Source organism: Rattus rattus, chromosome 7 (genome assembly GCF_011064425.1).
Source record: "Rattus rattus isolate New Zealand chromosome 7, Rrattus_CSIRO_v1, whole genome shotgun sequence".
Taxonomy (NCBI): domain Eukaryota; kingdom Metazoa; phylum Chordata; class Mammalia; order Rodentia; family Muridae; genus Rattus; species Rattus rattus.
In genome coordinates, this window is record NC_046160.1 from 36,615,896 (window position 1) to 36,635,834 (window position 19,939).

General features: G+C 47.2%; 1 protein-coding gene across 3 annotated transcripts; it reads left to right on the forward strand.

Moving 5' to 3' along the window:
• Positions 1–360: 360 nt before the first annotated feature.
• Positions 361–16,802, forward strand: E2f6 (E2F transcription factor 6). Of its 3 annotated transcripts, XM_032907499.1 has the most exons (8): positions 614–722; positions 3,217–3,282; positions 5,836–5,890; positions 8,329–8,545; positions 10,021–10,176; positions 11,987–12,101; positions 14,599–14,746; positions 15,422–16,802. In XM_032907499.1, exons 2-8 carry the CDS (start codon positions 3,280–3,282, stop codon positions 15,439–15,441), a joined length of 714 nt encoding a protein of 237 aa, XP_032763390.1. In that variant the 5' UTR covers positions 614–722; positions 3,217–3,279; the 3' UTR covers positions 15,442–16,802. The 3 variants fall into 3 exon arrangements, with proteins under 3 accessions (XP_032763389.1, XP_032763391.1, XP_032763390.1); XM_032907498.1 differs by lacking the exon at positions 3,217–3,282 and having other exon boundaries at positions 361–722; XM_032907500.1 differs by lacking the exons at positions 614–722; positions 3,217–3,282 and adding an exon at positions 361–494.
• Positions 16,803–19,939: the final 3,137 nt, after the last annotated feature.

Genomic DNA, 19,939 nt, shown 5'->3' on the forward strand with positions numbered 1-19,939 from the left:
AAACACATGATCTCCCTGCCTGGATCTCTATGGCGCTCGTTCTGGTCCCTCCAGGATGGCTTGTTTATGAGCATGTGCTAAACACCCTTAGATGCGTGATGGGAGCGGGACTGTCATCGTCCCTGGGCACTCAGACCCTGCAGTCCGCCGGTCGCCGGTCCGGACTAGGGAGCGCCGACTCTGGTACCCCGGAATCCCTGCTCCACCTCTTTTCTTACCTCACCCCAACCCCGCTCCCCCGCCACCCTCTCCGAGGATCCATCCTCCGGAACACCCGGGTGTCAGCTGCGGGCGAGGACGCGTGTGCGCGGGAGATCTCCAGGGAAGGCGATGCGCATGTGCAAAGGCAGGCGCACTGCGCATGCGGGAAGATGGCCGGCTCGGGGACCTGAGTGCCTCTGAGGTCACCCTGGTCACCCTGGTCCCCCTGCGCGCCTACCCCGATCCCCTCCGCGCCTGAGGGCAGCGCTAGGCGAGTGGGACCGCGACGCTCCGTGAGTGAAGCCGCAGTGCTCCGTGGGTGGAGCGGGCGGCGCTGAAGGGGCCGGGAGCGCGCGCGCCGAGCCTCCCGGAAAGGCGGGAGGGCGCGTGGGGCGCGAGGGGCGCGGGACATCATGAGTCAGCAGCGGACGGCGCGGAAACTGCCCAGCCTGCTGGTGGACCCGGCTCAGGAGACCGTGCGCCGCCGCTGCCGGGACCCCATCAACGTAGAGAACCTACTGGTGAGCGGGAACCCGGGCCACGGGGGTTGCGTGCTGTGGGACGCGCCCCTTGTGTCCGGCCCTCTGCACAGTGTCGCTTGGTGTCCCGGGGCTCTCCTTGCAGCGCCCGATTCTTGGACCGCCCTTTGCTTTTAAATGTTTCAATTGGATTTACTTACTTTGTGTTGGGGTGAGGACCGCGGGCGCGTGGATTCCACGAGGCACGTGTAGAGCTTAGAAGGCAACTTGGCGGCAGTCTGTTCCATGCTTTCCACCTTTGTGGTTCGCGGGATGGAACTCTGGTGGAGTTTGTAAAGCTTGGTGGCAAGTACCTTAACCAACTGAGCGATCTTGCCTTCCCGTCTGACAGGGGATATGAAAGAGCGAGCGAGTTCCCTCCATTCTGTGCTTCCCACCTTTCTCAGGGTCCCTGCTGGATCCGTCTTTTGTCCGTTTCTCCCGATCGCTGTGTTCTCTGCCAGGCAAGCTATATCCAAGCCATTCTGGCCAATCTGGTGCCAGATAGTTCATGAACCTTGTCTTGTCTGACTCCTCAGAGCAACCTTGAGATTGTTACTCTTGTCTTAAGAGTCTGTCAGAATTGACTCAGATGTGTGTACAGAGATGTCTGGCCTTGTGGCTAGGTAATGAGGAAGCTTCGGTAGGAACCTCAGAATGACTGCAGATGACAGCCTTTCCCTAACACCCCCCCCCTTTTTTTTTTTAAATGATTTCTGCTGAGTTTCCACTTGATCTTGCATTACCACCCAGCACTGTGCCGGGCACTTGAGTCCTAAGCACTCAGTACGATGGTTGTAAACAAGATCACTGCCTGTTTTGTCAATTCTAGTAGCAGTTTCACACCTTAATCTTGTGTCACAACTAACCACTCACTCTTGGCTGAGTACTCTTTGTTGTGCCTTGGACAGCCATGGTGGGTCCCCTTCTCCTTTTCAGACATGTGGGTGTCATCCAGAATTCTCTACAGTTTGCTCATGTAGGTGACCACTCACTATTCCTACCTAACTTGTGGCCCGAGACCATGGTAGGTTTTTAAAAGATCGATAGACACTCTAAAATGCTCACTCTGGAAAAACCACTTAACCTTTTGTACTGCATCACAAGATAACGTCCTCTGAAGTCTTGGATATTCTTATCCAATCTGGTGTTTTTCGTTCGTTGCCTTGAGGTAGCTCCAAATCCATACTACATCTTTCCTAGAGCTTTCTAACTGTGTGTTAAGATATCCCTGCTTAGATCTAAAACTTAAAAAAAAAAAAAGTCTGTGTGTATGTCACATGTGAATAGAGCTCACAGAGGCCAGAAAATGGTGTTAGAGGCCAGAAAACGCCTGGAGCTGAAGTTAACAAGTGGTTATGAGCTGGCACACGGATGAACTGAGAGCCTTTTGGAAAAGCAGCAAGCAGATTCACAGTCCCTTGCCTAAGAAAGCAACTGTCCTCGAATCCCACCTTAATGAATGATGCTCTACAGCCTGTAGTTTCCAAGCCAGCACTCCGGGCATGGCTGTCACCTTTTTCTCTTTTTCAGAATTGCCTCCAGACCCCACCCTGACCCCCAGGTCATCAAGTGCTATCATGGTGCTATAATGCCACCTCAGTAGGTTTCCCGCCACTATTGCTGCCTCTCACTCGCTGTTCTGTGCACTTCACCCTTAACTGATGGTCTCTTGAAGGAGCGTTTCTAATCTCATTTGGTCAAAGGAATTAGTGGTTCCTTAGTGCTCCCAGGACCAAAAAAAAAAAAAGTAGAACCCTCTTATCATAATCTGGCTCCATGTTTACCTTTCCTAAATTATTTTTCTGAGGTTCCATACTCCATCCTTGGCCTCATTTCCATACTGTCATGGAGGTCTCTGAAGTCCAGATTCATGGGTAACTTGTCCTAAGGCAAGTGTCTTTAGCCCTTCCTTAGCCTCAAGACCGTTAGTCATACTCTGCGTGCCCCTGAGCAATCCTGTACTTGACTGCTCAGTCCTCTGCAGGTCTCGTGTATTTCCGTCTATTGCCTATCGTAGTGAAGATCTGGCCGTGGACAAAGGATTGAGCATGAAGTTAAACTCTGTATTTTCTAGTCTGTAAAATAGTGATTTAACATGTCAGTGGTTTGTTGTGTTTTTTTTTTAATTGACTTTAACGAATGCAAAGACTTAATAAGCCATCGTGCAGAGCGATTACATATCTCACTAAGTGTCTGTTACTAGGTTAAGTTAAATGGCTTAAACCTGCTCTTGGCTTTGGAGCAGGGAGAAAATAGTCCTGGATGGAGGTGAACTTGGTTTGCACATCAGAAGATAAGGAAGATCTGGATGGTGACATGGATGCAGTCACCTTAGAGAGATGAGTGTACAGTGAGCTCCTGAGAGAATCTTGCTCCCGCGCAGAGAGCTAATACAGAGAAACCTATGCATAGAGAGAATTAATTATTTAGGAGGAAGTGCCTAGGACATTAGTCTCTAAAAGTCATCTTTTATTTTTCTCTCCCACCTTTAAAGCTTCTAGCCAGGTGTGGTGGCCCAGTTCTGTAATGCCAGACCTTGGGAGGCAGAGGCAGAAGGATGGTGAGTGAAAGGCCTACCTAGGCTATATAGCAAGTTCCAGGCCAGCCGGGGCTGTACAGTGAGATCCTGTCCATCATTACCCCAACCTTCCAAAGGTTCTAGAGAAGATTCTAAAGCCACTTAAAGCTGTGGATACAAGGGATGGGGCCGGGGGTATGGTGATACTGTACTGTGTTCCAGGGGATGGTGATACTCCACCGTGTTCCCAGGTGTAGACACAGGTTTCTAGATGTGAGAATTGGAGCAGCAGGGAAGTGGGTTAGAGCATGTCAAATGTGCAACTCACGTATCATGGTCACTGCCAAGTGTTCTCTGAAGGTCCTGAGGTCTCGAATGGTGTCCACTGGGACTGGGGGATGGACATTCTTCTGCCCTTCCATGTGTTAGCAAGATGGCTTTGCGATTTCACAGTCAGAGTCTTAGCCAAGCATGGTGAGCACACTTACATGGCCCCAGCACTCAGAGGCTGAAGCAGGAGGATGTCACATTTAAAACCAGCCTGAGCTACATGGGGAGTTCTAGAATACCCAGGACTTTATAGCAAGAAGCTGTCTCAGAAAGAGAAGAGAAGGTTTTAGATACAGGGAAGAAAACAAATGATGGTTTAGAACCTGTTTCCTCTGTCAGTACATCAGGTATATAGTGGATCTGCATTTATGGCAGGGTACGGGCTCATGTCTCATTAGAGTGCTGTCCCTGTACTGAGCTGTGTAAGCGGAAGAGGTGCCCTCTAAAGCAAACGGGCAGCTGCTAGGCAGTCTTTGTGCAGAGCTTGGCCTTCTTACTTTAGGTTAAAAGGGAGCTCCTTCAGCAGGCAGCTATGAGTGAATATTAACACTTCAGGATACTTGTTAACACGCTTTTCACATCGTTGTGAGAGGTTGGGTTTGTTTCTCGATTCAGGAACCTCGCTATGAAGCCGGAGTGCATGCTCAGGTGATAGTGTTTACTTAGCATGCACAGAACCCCAGGTTCAATCCCCAGGACTAAATAATGGGTGTTGAGGCACATGCCTGCAGTCCTGACACTCTAGAGATGGAGACAGGAGGATCAGAAATTCAGAGTCATCCTTAGGAATAGGTTGAATTTGAGGCTAGCCTGGGCTATGTGATACCTTTCTCAAAAAAGCCCTGCGGGCCTTCCAGATAGCACATTTGGTTGCGGCACTTGCTGCCAAGCCTTAGAGCCTGAATTAAATCCCCAGGAACCGTATGTTGGAAGGAGAGAAGTGGCTCCACAGGTTGTCCACTGACCTCAGCATGCACACCACACACATACACGCAAATTATGTAAATGTCAGAAGAAGAAAAAGCTTGCTTTGGTAGCTAGCCCAAAGTAAGTTTGGAGAAGGGTCACATGTAAAAATAGCACTGACAGTTGATCACACTTGCCTCTGGCCGGCTTTCACAGGACTGCTTCAGAGTTCTGATGTTGGGTGCCATTGCCAGCAGTGTCAAGAGCTAGTCCCCGCCTATGGCGTGAGCCTCCATCTTCAGGGTTGCACACCCAGCATGTCACACGGTCATTTCAATCCTACACCGTCCTAAACTGGCTTTGCTGCAGGATGTCATCTTAAGTTAACCTGCTACCAGACGTTCTTGTCAGAGGTGACAAGAATCATCTGCAAAGGTTCTGTGACTTGTGGCGTGTGCAACTTCTCTGTTGTCCACCTGGCCTCCAGCTGCCCCGCCCCTGACCTTTAGCCAATTCGATGTCCCACATGCACCACATTTATAGGCCACGAATGAGATTGTGTCGTGGTCTTGTTCAGAAGTCTTTGGTGAGTCTCCACTGCTTAAAACAAACACTTCAGCATAGCCTTGATGTGGTCGGTCATCTTTCTAGCTACAAAACTGGGCCACTCCCACATGGCTGTCGTGCATACCTGTGCAGGGAGCAAAAGCAATTCCTAAATGTATTGCAAATTGTTGTTGCAGTTTATGCAGCCTCAGCAGCCTCCAAGCAAGCCCCCGGCAGCAGGGCAAGACTAGCATTGGGGCTGCTGCCCTTTGCCTGGTACCTCAGTAACCCAGCACTATTTTATTTCTCTATCTGTAGCATGTACTGATCCCATTTTTTTTAAGGCTTCTGATTGTTTATTAATGGGACTGCGTGGCTGACTGAGAATTGGTGAGCAAATTTTTGGAGCCACTTAAATAGCCGGGGTGAGCCTCACCTGGCGTGCCACAACTTCCACATCTCTGAGCCCCCCGAGACTGAAGGCTGTGCCCTAACCGTCCTTCCCCGCCTGCCCCCCAGCACCTGCTGTGGCTGGTATAGGAGTGTCAGGGAATTGTTTTCCCACTTAAGTATCCCATCTCCCTCCAACCTTCCTTTATTTACACAGAAGTATGGGCAGCCTAGAGGTCACTGGGGGGGACTTACATCACAGACCAAGTGCAGTTTGGAAAGACCCCTTTTCATACTCCCTCATTACTTCAGGATGAAGGGGAAAAGCCTTAAAAAAAGAACTACCACAGAACAAAATTTATTCACATTGCTATTTATAAGATATTGAGTTGATTCTTACATTTTCTTTTTTTTTTTTTCCAGCCATCAAAAATAAGGATCAATCTAGAAGAAAATGTACAGTATGTGTCCATGAGAAGTAAGTTGTTTCCTAAGTGGGTTTGGGTTTTGTAGTTTGAGCATCATGTGGTTAACTTGGTTGGTTTTGCGTGTGCCTGGGGTCATGAGAACAGAAGGAAAATGGCAGCAGAGGGTACCTTGCCCCGGTGACTGGGTGGGAGGAGTGGCGTCTTTGCCCTCTCAGTGCAGTGGCAGAACTATATGTGTCAGCAAAGCCTCCTGCCCAGAGAGTTTCCTGTGGTCCCTTTCTCCTCCTAGCCGGCTTTACTCTCTCCTGGGTTCATGTTTAGGATATTGGATGACCCCTCCCTTGGTTTCCTTTCCTTAGGTCCTTCTCCTGGGCAGGTTTTTTATCTCTAGATGCCCAGGCGTGTACCTCGGAAACCATCTTTTGTCTCCCTGGGTATCTGCCACCCTCTCCCCTGTGGCTGGTCGGCAAGTTGAGTCAGCTTAACCTCTGAGGTGTTTCTTTCAGCTGTCCCACACCTGTGCACGAGTGACCACACTTGAGAGGACAGCTGTGGTTTGTCGTCCATCATAACTAAAAAGGCCAGAGAGGTCACACTGCTTGCTCAGAGTCAGTGTTTGGTCCTGTGTGTGTAGCTCTGGAGTCTTCATCCTGTGCGCACACTGCTGCCTCTTCTGCCAGCTCCGACTCCCAAGCTCGGTTGGCTCCTCTGCCTCCAGGCTGGACCCCAGTGTGCACTCAGTTCTCAGATACTCCTCTGTCCCTCCTCGGAGTGGGGAGCGCCCCTCTTCATCCTCTCTTAGGAGCATCCCCGGTTCTCCACTCCATTAAAGATTGCATTTCGTGTTCTCAAGTAACTGAGTACCACTCAGCACACCACCGTTTATAGCAGAGGTCCTTATCAGTCCCGTGGTTGGAGAACTGTCCCCACGGCAGCCCTTATTAGAGATGTTCCATTAGATTTGTTCTTCATAAAACAGCTGACACCCTCAGAATGTGCTTATAGCCTAAGCTAATAAAACTAAAACATACCTGGTAAAGTGAGTGAGTATGAAATGAGAATGGAGAAACCTAGCTTGTCTTGTGAGCATGGTTTGAGTTCATGTACCCAAGGACTGGGATAACTCACCAGATACTCCATGCAGTTAAATGTGCAGCCATTAAGAATAATGGAGTCGGGTTGGGGATTTAGCTCAGTGGTATGGAAAAAAAAAAAAAAAAAAAAAAAAAAGAATAATGGAGTCGGGGTTGGGGATTTGGCTCAGTGGTAGAGCGCTTGCCTAGCAAGCGCAAGGCCCTGGGTTCGGTCCCCAGCTCCGAAAAGAAGAATAGGAAAAAAAAAAAAAAGAATAATGGAGTCTAGCCAGGCATGATGTGCAAGCCTTTAATCCCAGAACTTGGGAGGCAGAGTCAGGTAGATCTCTTGAGTTCAAGACCAGCCTGGTTTACACGATGGAATTTCAGGACAGCCATGGCTACACAGAGAAACCCTGTCTTGAAAAGAAGAAGGAGGGGCCGGAGAGATGGCTCAGTGGTTAAGAGCACTAACTGCTCTTCAGACATCCTGAGTTCAAATGCCAGCAACCACATGGTGGCTCACAACCATCTGTAATGGGATCTGATATCCTCTTCTGGTGTGTCCTTATATATCATAAATAAATAAATCTAAAAAAAGAAAAGAAAAGGAGGAGAATGAAGGAAGTACATTTGTTCATAATCCTGATGTTCACAATATGATAGATCATAATCATAAAACGTTACCTTCCTACTCTTGCTTTTAAAAACTGTGCTTGAGAGCCTGGAGAGATGGCTCAGGAGTTAAGAGCGCTGTTCCCCTTCCAGGGGACCCAGCACCTACACAGTGGCTCACAACCACCTGCACCTCTAGTTCCAGAGAATCCTGTGCTTTTTTTATGACTTTTGTGGGCACTAGACACACACACATGGCATGCACACGTGCAGGCAAAACACTCATACACACAAAATATAAAATTAGGAAAATGTTTCTCTAAGGCTATGCTTAAGAGCGCAGGCTGTTGTCTGTTGGCACCAGTGATCAGGTTCATGTCTCATCGTGCCCCAAAGAAGAACGAGTAAAAACTGTGTATTGTGTTGGCAGATTGATTATATGTGTGAAATGAAGGCATTCAGTGCCAAAACCATTTCTGACCCTGTTGCTGAGTGGTGTGGAAATGGTTACAGATATCTCTTCTTTGATAAAAGATACAAGACTTGTAAAAATGAATATTAGTGGAAACTCACATTGGCCTTTATTGAAACCTGATGCGTTTGCTTAGACCAGCTGAGGCCAAATTGCTTTTAACCCAGCTAGAGAAATGTTTCCATAGAAACCAGCAGTGATGGATTGGTGTGCAGTGGTGTGGGGGGAGGGGGTCTGTCTCTGTCTGGTCTGATCCTGAGGGAATAAGCAACTGACCAAGGGGGCTGAGAAATGTCTGTTCACGTGATACTGTGTTTCTCGTTTACAGAAGCTCTGAAGGTGAAGAGGCCCCGGTTTGATGTGTCGCTGGTGTACTTAACTCGGAAGTTTATGGATCTTGTAAGATCCGCCCCGGGGGGCATTCTTGACCTAAACAAGGTTGCCACGAAACTGGGTGTCCGGAAGAGGCGTGTGTATGACATCACCAATGTCTTGGATGGCATCGAACTGGTGGAAAAGAAATCTAAGAACCACATTCGGTGGATGTGAGTTGATACCCGTCCTCCTGTTCCTTCCCCTTTAAGTGAGTGGCACTTCTGTCCAACTGCAGCATGTTTGAGAATAGAAAATTAAGGTTTTTTATGATCTTCTTAGGCCAAAATTGATTCCTTAAGGTCGTCTTCTTGTCTCACACTGTACTTAGGACCACTTAGGTCTCAATGGGAACATTAGTGCAGAATACCAGTCACATGACGTGGAAACTTCAGTGGGAAAAAAAGTGGTTAATTAGTTAATTTTCCCTTTGAAGATCATAACAGTGAAACACCTGATAATAGAAGGTTGGGGTTTGTTTGATTTTTAGAATATATTAAAGGCAGGTTTGTTGGGAAGCTGCTCTCAAGATCACTGGCCTGAGGGATTGAATTCAGGGGAGTCACCGTAGGGACGGAGGAAGGAGAAGGGAAAGAGAACGAGTGCAGGGGCAGAGAGAGAAGAGAATAGAGGGGGTTTTAAAATAAAATAAAAAAAGATTTCCCTAGCGTGGCATATATTTCCTTAGTTAACAGTGGAAGAAGACATGATTCTCACAGAGAAATAGAGTACACAGCCAGAAGCCTAGCCTCCTGGGCTGTGATTGGGTCTTTCTGGGGAGGAGCAGGCATCTGCATTCTCAGCAGGTGCACTGGTGATTGGTGGGTGGCACACTGCCCTGAGTGTAAAAGCAGACCTACTGTCCAAAAGGCAGTGCTAAATAGTTGACAAGATTGGAAAGGATCTCATGGAGAAAAAGCCTAAAGATAAGACATGGACAGAAAGGCTGGGAGATGGCTCAGTGGTTAAGAGCACTGACTGCTCTTCCAGAGGTCATGAGTTCAGTCCCCAGCAACCACAGGTGGCTCAACCATCTGTAATGGGATCTGCTGAAAACAGGTACATTGTACTCATAAAATAAATAATTCTTTAAATTCTTTAAAAAAATTCTTTAAAAAAGGACTCTGTGTGTGTGTGTGTGTGTGTGTGTGTGTGTGTGTGTGTGGGTAGGTAGGAAGGAAGGAAGGAAGGAAAGAAGGAAGGAAGGAAGGAAGGAAGGAAAGAAGGAAGGAAGAAAAAAGTTGTATACTTAGGAAAAAGAATTCCAGGAAAAAGAATTCCAGCATTCATACATTAGAGATACCATAGGCAAATGTTAAGAGGAAAAAGGTTCGTGAAGGACACTGTTTTAGGACAAAACACAGGCAACTCTGGTGGGGATGTACTCCTTTAGTGTACTGTGTCAGTCATTTAAATCCCAGCACTCAGGGAGCAGAGGCAGGTGGCTCTCTGTGAGTTCAAGGCCAGCCAGGGCTACTTAGAGAAACCCTGTCCCAAGAACAGAAGGGGCATAGCCGTCATAGCCAGTGTAAGGGAAATGCAGACTTGGAGTTCTAGTCTAGCAGGCCTTCTCACTCAGCCAGCTCTACCACCACAGAGCCTTGCCCCCCTTTGACAGTGCTGACCCTATGTTTGCATCCTTCTGTAGAGGATCCGACCTGAACAACTTTGGGGCAGCACCCCAACAGAAGAAGCTGCAGGCTGAGCTCTCCGACCTGTCGGCGATGGAAGACGCTCTGGACGAGTTAATTAAAGATTGTGCTCAGCAACTGCTGGAGTTAACAGATGACAAAGAAAACGAAAGATATCCTTCCATTCATACCTTCCGTAGAGTTTCTGCTTCCAGGATAGATAGTGTATCTGGAGAGCTTAGGGATTTGATTTACATATTTGGAATATAAAATTAGGCCCTTAAAAGTCGGCGTAAGTATCCCTGTGCTGTAGCCTAAGTCTACATGAACAATCTCTTTGGCTGGAGCTTCTTTGTGCACTTTGGTCAAGTCTGCATGACGACAGTTGGCAGTGACAAGCCCAGCTTACCATTGCTACTTAAAAAGAGGTCTTTTAATTTTGTTTTTTTTTTAATTTCTGTAGTCTCTGTGCTGGTGTTAAAACGCTTGTCAGCTTTTGTGAAAATCAGATTTTCCCTAATTTGTGGGGTAGTTTGTTTCTTGAGCAGAATGCACTGCCACCGAATGGTCTGTACTCACCACTCTGTAGAAGCTTCGTGGATCAGGCGCCAAAAGAGGCTGGTCCTCTGTGTCTGCTTCTCCCAGGCCCCCAGACTGCCCTGCTATTTGTGACCCTCAGTGCCCTCTGCGAGTGTCAGTAATTCTGAGTGGGTCCTGAATCCCTGCTCCTCCCACTGTCCACAGCAGTCAAATCCTATTACCACAGGGCAGATCTTAGAAAATCTGTGGCCAAGGCTTGCAGGGCCACAGCCAGCCAGAGAGCCTATAGTCTAAAAGAAAGGAAGGCAGAGCGACTGCCAGAGTGACAGCTGTATCTGGCCACACAGGAGGAACTGAAAGGCATTCGGTAATTCAGTCACTGTGCTTAAAGGGAGATGGCGGGTGGGTGCGTGACAGCACTGAGAGCTTCCTGGGCGCTCTTCCTGTTTGCAGACTTGGTTTTCCCTGCCCTCTGGAGGATGCTTACCCAAACCGTGAATGCTTTTTTTCCTCAGGTTCTCACAGAGCTAACTCTTAACAGCGAGTAAGAATGTCCACTGAGTGGGGATTTGAACATAGTGGATTCCCCTTACCTGTGGCTTTGCTTTCTGTAATCTTTGCTGCCCACAATCAGCTGTGATCTAAAAATACTAAGCAAAAATTCTAGAAGTAATTTGTTTTTTAAATGACAAATAATGACAAATAATGACAAATAATGGAAATATGCCGTATGTTGTAATTACACTCGTACTGATTTCTTGCCATGCCTGGTTTATACCTTTAACCTTACTGTGATACTGTATGCATATGGAAATGCACATTCTATGTACGGTTTGGTATTGGCCAGTGGCGTTGGGCATCTGCTGGGGATTTATAACATCCACCCATAACCCCACCCCAAGGACAAGAGGATAACTACCTTCATGAATTGTTTATGTTCAGGATTCAGGCTTCATTAATATTTTTCTCCAGAAATTGCTATAATCAATATTTGGTTCTTTAAATTACAAATATATAAAACACACACACACACACACACACACACACACACCCTTAGGAATTCTTTTTGAAATAATTATTATGAAGCTTTCTTATCTGTTTCCTTTCATCTTAAGGCTGTATTCCATAAAAGCGGAGCTATTCTTGGACCTGCATCCATGTAAGAGATGCTAATATGTGCACTGGTACACGCCTTCATTCCCAGCATCCATGTAAGACATGCTGATATGTGCAGTGGTACACGCCTTCATTCCCAGCGCTCAGGAGGCAGGGAAGGGCAGGTCTCTAAGTTCAAGGCTAGACTGCTCTATGTAGCGAGTCCCAGGCCAGCCAGTGCTAAATAGTGCGACTTTGCCTCAAAAAACAAACAGAAAAACAGAAGGACGGTGTTGGGGTGCGGGGTAGTGATCTGCCCATTTTGTCAGATCCTTGACCAGGTTTCACACTAGCCTACGTGACCTATCAGGATATTCACGGCATTCAAGCTTTCCATGAACAGATTGTCATTGCAGTGAAGGCTCCAGAGGAAACCAGACTGGATGTTCCGGCTCCCAGAGAAGTAGGTAGCTAGCGCTGCACTGCAGAAAGGACTTAAAAAGGGAGGAGATGGGTCAGCTGCAATGTCTGTGACCACTACACCACTTCCTGCGTCACGTGTGCTTGTCAAGCTCTATACCTGTTAGCCTAACTATGAGTGAGGTGATCCCTGCATCCTCAGAGATGAGAGGGCTAAGCCCAGAGAGGCAGGAGTGCTTCAGGAGCACACACAGTGACCAGCAGGACCAGGCATAGGACAAAGTTTGGCTTGCAGGTGCTCTCAGCCATACCGCTGTCGTAAGGCTGTGGGAGAAGTCACCCCATTGGCCCTGGGCTTCAGATTCTGGAAGTAATAGCTGGTACAGCCAGAGCTTTGGTGAACTCACCGAAGACTAAGAATGAGCTAGAACACTGAGTCACAGATGTACAGCCTTCATAAGATCAGCCTTTGTGTCAGCTACCAGCTGCTCCAGCGAAGTTTGTGTTGAGCGCGATTGTCACCAGAAGGCCACTTGGTGAGGACAGGGTCAAAACCAAAGCCACCGGCCCTTCTTGTCACAGACCATGGAGTTCTAACAGCAGGGTGTCCTCTGCTCATAGCCAGCCTTCATCCATCGAGGCAGTGAGGAGTATCCACACCACCCTCCTCTCGTTTGTCCCCAGCAGAACACTGTCCAAGTGAGACCCTGTTACCTGACAGTGGATCATTAGTCCTGAAGGAGTACTAGCGCTTCCCTCAGCCACGTTCAGATTGTGACTTGGTGACGTTCCTTAGTTTGATTTGGATTTAGACAAGAATCCCAGTAACATTGAGGATGAGTTGTTTCACAGATGCTGAACCCCTTTAAAATGAAGTGACCACTAATCATACAGCACAGCTTTTCTTTGGGGCATGGCTGATCCAGTCTATAGGAATTAATAAGGTCCGGTTTCCCAGCGCTCTGAGCTGCTTGACTGTAATTGCTAAATCGCTCTGAGCCGTTAGCTCACCCAGAGCCTCTTCTGGTCCCATTAGAACTCTGTGATTGAGGTCCTCTCAGGCTCAGTATACTCTGACTACATAAGGGGGGGCCACGTGCCTAGAATAAAGCTGGCACAGTGGCCTTCAGCTCACCTGTCTTCCTGTTCATTTAAATAGTTTTGTCGGAGCAAAGCCATGAGGATCTGTTTAGATACCACCTATCTGCTTTTATGCTGCCATGACAAAGTTAAGTAGTTGTGACAGGGACATCGTGGCCTTGAAGAGTCAGAAGTAGATGCCATCTCCCCCACCCCTGTTTTAAATGTTTATGAAAACTTACATGTGTATGTGTGGGTAAGTGCACCTCAGTGCAAATGCCCATGGATGCGTTGACGTTGGCTCTCCGGGAATTGTGATCATCATGATGTGGGTGCTAGGATCCAACTGGAATCCCCAAGAGGAGTACACTCTGAGCAATGGGCCACCTCTTAGTTCCTCACGAATCCCCTTTATAGAACGATTTAGTGGCTGGTGGACTTTGAAGTCCCTTCCACTGACCACCAGTTGGAGCAACACTATTTTCTTGCAGTATTTAATGATGAAGGGTTTCCATTTAAACCAGACCTGCCCCCTGACACTCCAGCCGCCAGGTACAAAAGTGGCCGGTCTGTCTCACCTGTCTGGTACCAGGAAGAACATGAGAGGTTTAGAGCACTCTAAGAAGCAAATCACGGGGTTGGGGATTTAGCTCAGTGGTAGAGCACTTGCCTAGCAAGCGTAAGGCCCTGGGTTCGGTCCCCAGCCCCGAAAAAAAAAAAAAAAAAAGAAAAGAAAAGAAGCAAATCACACCCAGCTTGCTTGGATGAGATCCCAGAGTGGAAAGGAGCTGGAACAACCATGATGACTGGCCTCTCCATGTGGATGTGGAAATAAATGGCGGACTCGAGGAGAGCCAGGCCAGCTTCATTGGGAAAGCAAGGAATCACAACTGAAAATGCCCCTTTCACATTTAGCCTCTAAACACAAACAACCACATTTTTAATTTCTTATGAGGAAACCACTGGAATTTGCTCCTAGGTAAATAAGACTGAGGTAAAAGGATAACATTTATTTAATGCAGTTCTCTTTGTGTGTGGTGTTTCAAATTACATGAGGTTGTTTTGGTTTCATCCTTTCCTCTGACATCCTCTGACTGGACAGAAGAACAGCCTCCCGTGACCTCAGTACCTCTGCGCTGGTTTGGAAACCTAAACACCTTATTGTACAACAGTTGGTACTCCAGAGCTCCCGACGCCAGAGCTCTCGTCCTTCCTCAGAGGACTCTGGAGTTTGAAGAACTCAGCTATCCGTGTGTGTGGTAGCTCCAAGACTAGTGCTGCGGGCATGATCAGGGAGAGGTCTTAACTGAATTGGCCAGTAGTTTAAAATGTAGTCACAGTCGAAAGCGTGCTTTTCTCAAGTGCATGGTAGAAAAGAAACTACAAGAATTAAATTAACTGAAAAGCCACGATTAGTGGATGCCAATGCTCACCTTGACAGTTTCTGTGTCCCTTGCTAGGATTCTATCACAGTGCATATCAGGAGCACCAAAGGACCCATTGATGTTTATTTGTGTGAAGTAGAACAGAACCACTCAAATGGTAAAACAGCTGATGGAATAGGGGCCTCTCCATCTGACAGCAAACATCCACAAAGCCCAGAGAAAGGTAAACATGCCCATTTTGTGATTAGAGAAATATCGAGGTTCTAACAGTCCATTGTATATAACTCAAACATATATCTCTTAAGTGTTTTATGATTTGTCTTTATTTTTAGTTGTGTGTATGTTTGTGTGTGGGAATGTGCACACAAGTGCAGGTGCCCTTGGAGGTCCAAGGCATTGAATCCCCTGGAGCTGGAATTACAGGCACTTGTGAGGGATAGGTACTAGAAAAGGAACCATGGGACTCAGGGAGGGCAGTGACGCCCTTCACTGCTGAGCCATCTCTCCAGCCTGTGTTTAAGATATTTTTTATGCCTCCTGTATTCCATGCATTTCTGAAATCCCAGCACAGGGGAAGCTAATACATGAAGATCCAAATTGCAATCCAGCCTCAGCTACATCGTGAGAGCCCGTCTCCACGTTCCACATCCTTGTAATACGGTTTTGTGGGGCCACCAGCTGGTGGACTCTGGGCAGAGAGGGTTTCCGGCCCGTCAGGCAGGCACTTTCCAACCACAGGTTGGATTACCCGTTTGTTCCGTGGACCTCATAAGATCATTTCTGTTGTTGGTGTGAGAGTAGGTCCTTGAGCAGAGGATCTCATCTCTTTAAATTGTTGATTTGTGCGCTCAGCTGCGATTACAGCCTTCCCTCAGTGTTTCTTTGTGTATCATTTCAGAAGACAAGCCTCTTCAGTGAGTGAAGATTTCTCAGAGTGAGCGGCTGATAGCAGTGCAGTGATGAAGGTCTTTGGATCATGCCCCGTGGGTGAATCATGTGCCCCATCCCGCGTGGGTGAATCATGTGCCCGTCTGATCCTCAGCAATAAGTCTCCTTGGAGTGCCCTTGTGACCGACCTTATTCTAGACTTGTAGCAGCACTGAAGGCCAGTAGTGTCCTCCCGCATAGCCTCAAGCACAGGTTCCCGGATGGCTTCCCCATTCAGAATCAGCTCCTTTGATAATTCTTCACTGCCTTTTGTCAGTGAAATAGACCTCTTGCCTCCTAAAATCATCTTATCACAAAGACTAGCACAAGGACAGACAGCTGGCCAGCTGGTCGTGGACTGTGCCCTGACGGATATAGATAGTGTCCGCTTCACAGGAGAATTGCCTTACACTGGTTCACATTTGCAGTTAGGTGTCGTGCACTGGTGAGGTGTACGCACAGGACCAAATGTGGCGCCTTTGTCCATATGTGTATCATGTTTAGTTTGTTTATGAAATATGTCTAAGTGACTCTTCCACCCTAGAACACCCAAAATAATGTATGTAGGGAAAATGACCGACAGATGGCTAGTCCCTCAGTTCCTGTAACTTATTAGAACCCTCTGGATGGGGGTGAGAGGAGTTTTCTAAAGTTTTACATGTAGAAGTTTCACAGATGCCTGTACATTTAGGTTCATATACTTAAAGTGTTTTAATACGGTCTGCAGTGCTACAATTGGAGCCACATACTCCTGATTTTAAGCTGCCTACAGAGTCATGCCCCAGTAGATTGATGGCATGCCTCAAAAGCACTGGGGGCAAGTACAGAATTCTGTCTGGCAACAGATCAGTTCACTACAATGTGAATTTGGTCCTGGTGATATTAAAAGCATTATTACGCTTTTCGTGAGCAGATTTTATAATGTGTTTCCGTGTGCAGCCTTGCTCCTCAGTCAGAGGACCTTACCTCCTGTGCATTGTACCCCGCTCCAGCTCTCATCCCGCCTTCCCAGTCACCTAGTGCTCTCTACCTCAGTGGGTAAGTCATTTACCTCTCTGTGCCTCAATCAACTCAGTAATTTACCACTAGACTGTGAGCTCCGCGAGAGACATTTGTTCATAGCCGCTCTCAGCACCCTGTACCACGCCTAGTCCAAAGCAAGCGCCCAGTGAATGTCCAGCAAACTCATGAATGGGCGAGTGCAACATGGGGCTGATGGAACCTGGTTTGTGCAGAAGTCTGGGAGCATCCTTAGTGTGTTAAACCTCTCCTGCTTTACAAAAGATTTGAAGCAGCCTGAAATAACAATCATGTATACAAAGTAGGGATCCAAAATTAAAGTATTAAAAAAATAGTGCTGCCTGCCTAGTGTTTCTTATTCCCACAGTCTGAGCCTGGTGATGTCTGCTGCTGTATGTAAGATTCCTGGAAACTACTGCGTTTGGCCTCCAGAGGTTCCTTCTTCCTTATGTATTAAAGGTTGTTTGAAATTAGCCAAGGAAAGGCTTAGAGCAGTGGTTCTCAACCTTCCTAATGCTGCAAGCCTTTAATACAGTTCCTCAGGTTGTGGTGACCCCATCCATAAGATTAATTTTGTTTCTACTTCATAACTAATGTTACTACTGTTATGCATTATTATGTAAATATCTGTGTTCTCTGATGGTTTTAGGCGACCCCTGTAAAAGGGTTATTGGACTCCCAAAGGGAGGGAGAACTGCTGGCTTAGAAGATGCTCCATTTCCTCATTGAATTGGTGAAATGATTTGATAAGACAAGGAATAATGCAAGAGAAATAGCAAATGGGTAACATTTATACTTCAGACATGTTGGGTGGAAGGGAAGGTTATGGAGTTAAGTATTAATAAATCCAACCATGGGGTTACTTCCTGCCTTGATGGTTTATGCTCCCAAATGAAAGACACACGTACAGCCTTGATGTTTTAATATGCCTGTGGAGCACAATATCTAGGCAGCTTCCTGGCCTCCATGCTGTTAGAATCCACCTCCCAGAGATAGGCTGCTCTAGACCCAGTTGGGCAGTCCTCTGGGCCGTGCTCTCCCAGCTCCTTCACATGATGGCCATGCCTCTCTGTCCTGTCCTCTTCTCACTCATGGCGTCTCCTCTCCTCTCTACACTCTCCTACTATGGTGGGTCTCTCCCTCTTTCTCCTGGCCCCAAGCCCAGGAATCCTAAAATCCTGTCTTTCTCTGCCCTTCCAGCTATTGGCTTTATTTACCAATCAGAACCAACTAGGGGCAGGTTCTAAGAAGCTATAGGCAGATCTTCTCATGCAAACAATTTTGTGGGGGAACATAATTAGCATTTGTAATACAAGCAGCTACTGAAAGTTCTGGCATCTGTGTATAGAGCCCCCCCCCCCAGGAAGAGCTGAGCTTTGTAGAGTGCATGGCAGATCTTGGTTCATGTGTGATGGTTAGAACCAGGCGAGGAGAGGATTTCATCTGCTGAGAGTTTCGGCAAAGAGGAGGATTCCAGCAGCAGGGAGGTCTGGAGAGCACAGAAGAAAAAATGAAGGGATGTCAGTTGCATAGTTCTGGTATCCCTTGGAAATGCTAGCACCGACTGGTCCTCTTAGTGACATGACACTAGACAAATCCCAACCCATCAGAGACTGGAGCATCAACTAGACGAAGGAGTCCCAAATCCAACACAGGTCCAAATTCTTTCATGGTTTCTACTCCCAGCTGTAGGAAGACTGATAGAAGTTGAAACTGGGAAGAGGGCTCTACCTCATGCCTTCCATTCTACTGCTACCAGATAGTTGCCCAACCTGCACCAGCAAGGGAAGGATAGGGGGTGTGGTTTGCAGAGCCCCACTCCAGGGCCACAGATCAGGAGGAAAAAGGGTGAACTTGGACATGAGAGACAGAAGGAAATATTCAGCATTCCTTTCCCACTCAAGACGGCTCCATGGGGTGGCAGTATCGGCCCTGTCCCGGGCTCACTGCCACAGATGCATCTTACAAATAGAAATGACTGATTTAAATAATAAAATTCCCCCGTGGCTCTCATTCTGGAATCCTAAGTTGATTTCTGAGTCCAAATTGTTACAGACATGAATTGTTTCTCAAGAGATTTTTCTCTCTGTACCATGCATCCACAAGACACAAGAGCCACAATTGGCCTTGAGGCCTGAGATCCTCGTGGAACAGATCCTCTGCCAATCCCCATGAGGCATAAAATGTGTCAAATTTTTAGCTGCAGTATCACTAAGCCATCTTATAATGTGTGTGGGGAACAGCAGCCTTCTGCATGCAGCCCAAAGATAAAGAATAATCTAGTCAGAACATCTCATCAAGCCAGAGTTTAAATAAATCCCTTGGCAAACCTGAAGCTGTTGTCAGTTGCTTCTAGTCAACAGGGTTGAAATAGTGATCACTCAGCAAAATGGCTGAATCCAGTTGTCCACACATAGTATGAATGGAATCCAGCACACAGTGTGTGGTTACCATCTAGTGTGGAGTTGATTATTCAGATTCTAAACAGATGCCTCTAGGGAATAACATGGCATGGATTTTCTTTTTGTTTTTTCTCGAGACAGTTTCTCTGTGTAGCCCTGGCTGTCCTAGAACTGACTCTAAGTCAGGTTGGCCTGGTATCTTTGCTGTAGCCACTTCTGGATTTGTGAATGTGTTATCTCAACATCCCTTTTGGCTAGCACAGCCTTCGAGCTTCTGAGTTATTCATTTCTTATAACAGTGTGCCTCTGTGGTTTTCTCTGGAAGGATACTGTACCTGTGCCTGCCTCGGCCTAAGGCATACACCACTACACCCAGCTTAACTTGGATTTTCAACAGGTGTTTTCAGATGCCCTTTCGGTTAATGAGAGAAATGCCTTGTAAGCATAGGACCTATTTTTATTGGATTCTCAGCAAATGCATACACACACATGCATGCCAGCGGTGGGATCCCTAGGACTCACTGACCAGCCAACATAGCCATTTAGTGAAACCCTAGCCAACGAGAGGCCCTGTCTCACAAAACAAGGTGGGCAGCTCCTGAGGTGTGACATCAATGAGTGTCCTGTGGTACACACACACACACACACAGGAGGAAGAGAATATGAGTATCAGACACTAAGCTGATAAGATAGTTCAGCTTCTTACAAGCATGAAGACTCCCATTTGGTTCCCAGTACCCGTATAAAAAGGGTTAGATATAGTGGTGAACATTTGTAATCCTATTGGTGAGGTGGAAAGAGGAGGAACCCTAGGGCTTGCTGGTTAGCAAGCTTAGATGGCCCAGCAGGTTCCAAGCCAATTAAAGGTCCAATTTCAAAAATAAGGTGGACAGGGCTGGAGAGATGGCTCAGCGGTTAAGAGCACTGACTGCTCTTCCAGAGGTCCTGAGTTCAATTCCCAGCAACCACATGGTGGCTCACAACCATCTGTAATGGGATCTGATGCCCTCTTCTGGTGTGTCTGAAGACAGCAACAGTGTGCTCATATACATTAAATAAATAAATCT

Coding starts and splice junctions, on each gene's coding strand:
- E2f6 (XM_032907498.1), top strand. CDS start 615: ATGAGTCAGCAGCGGACGGCGCGGAAACTGCCCAGCCTGCTGGTGGAC. Junction 5,891..8,328: donor ACAGTATGTGTCCATGAGAA/GTAAGTTGTTTC, acceptor TCTCGTTTACAG/AAGCTCTGAAGGTGAAGAGG. Junction 10,177..11,986: donor GATGACAAAGAAAACGAAAG/ATATCCTTCCAT, acceptor ACCAGGTTTCAC/ACTAGCCTACGTGACCTATC.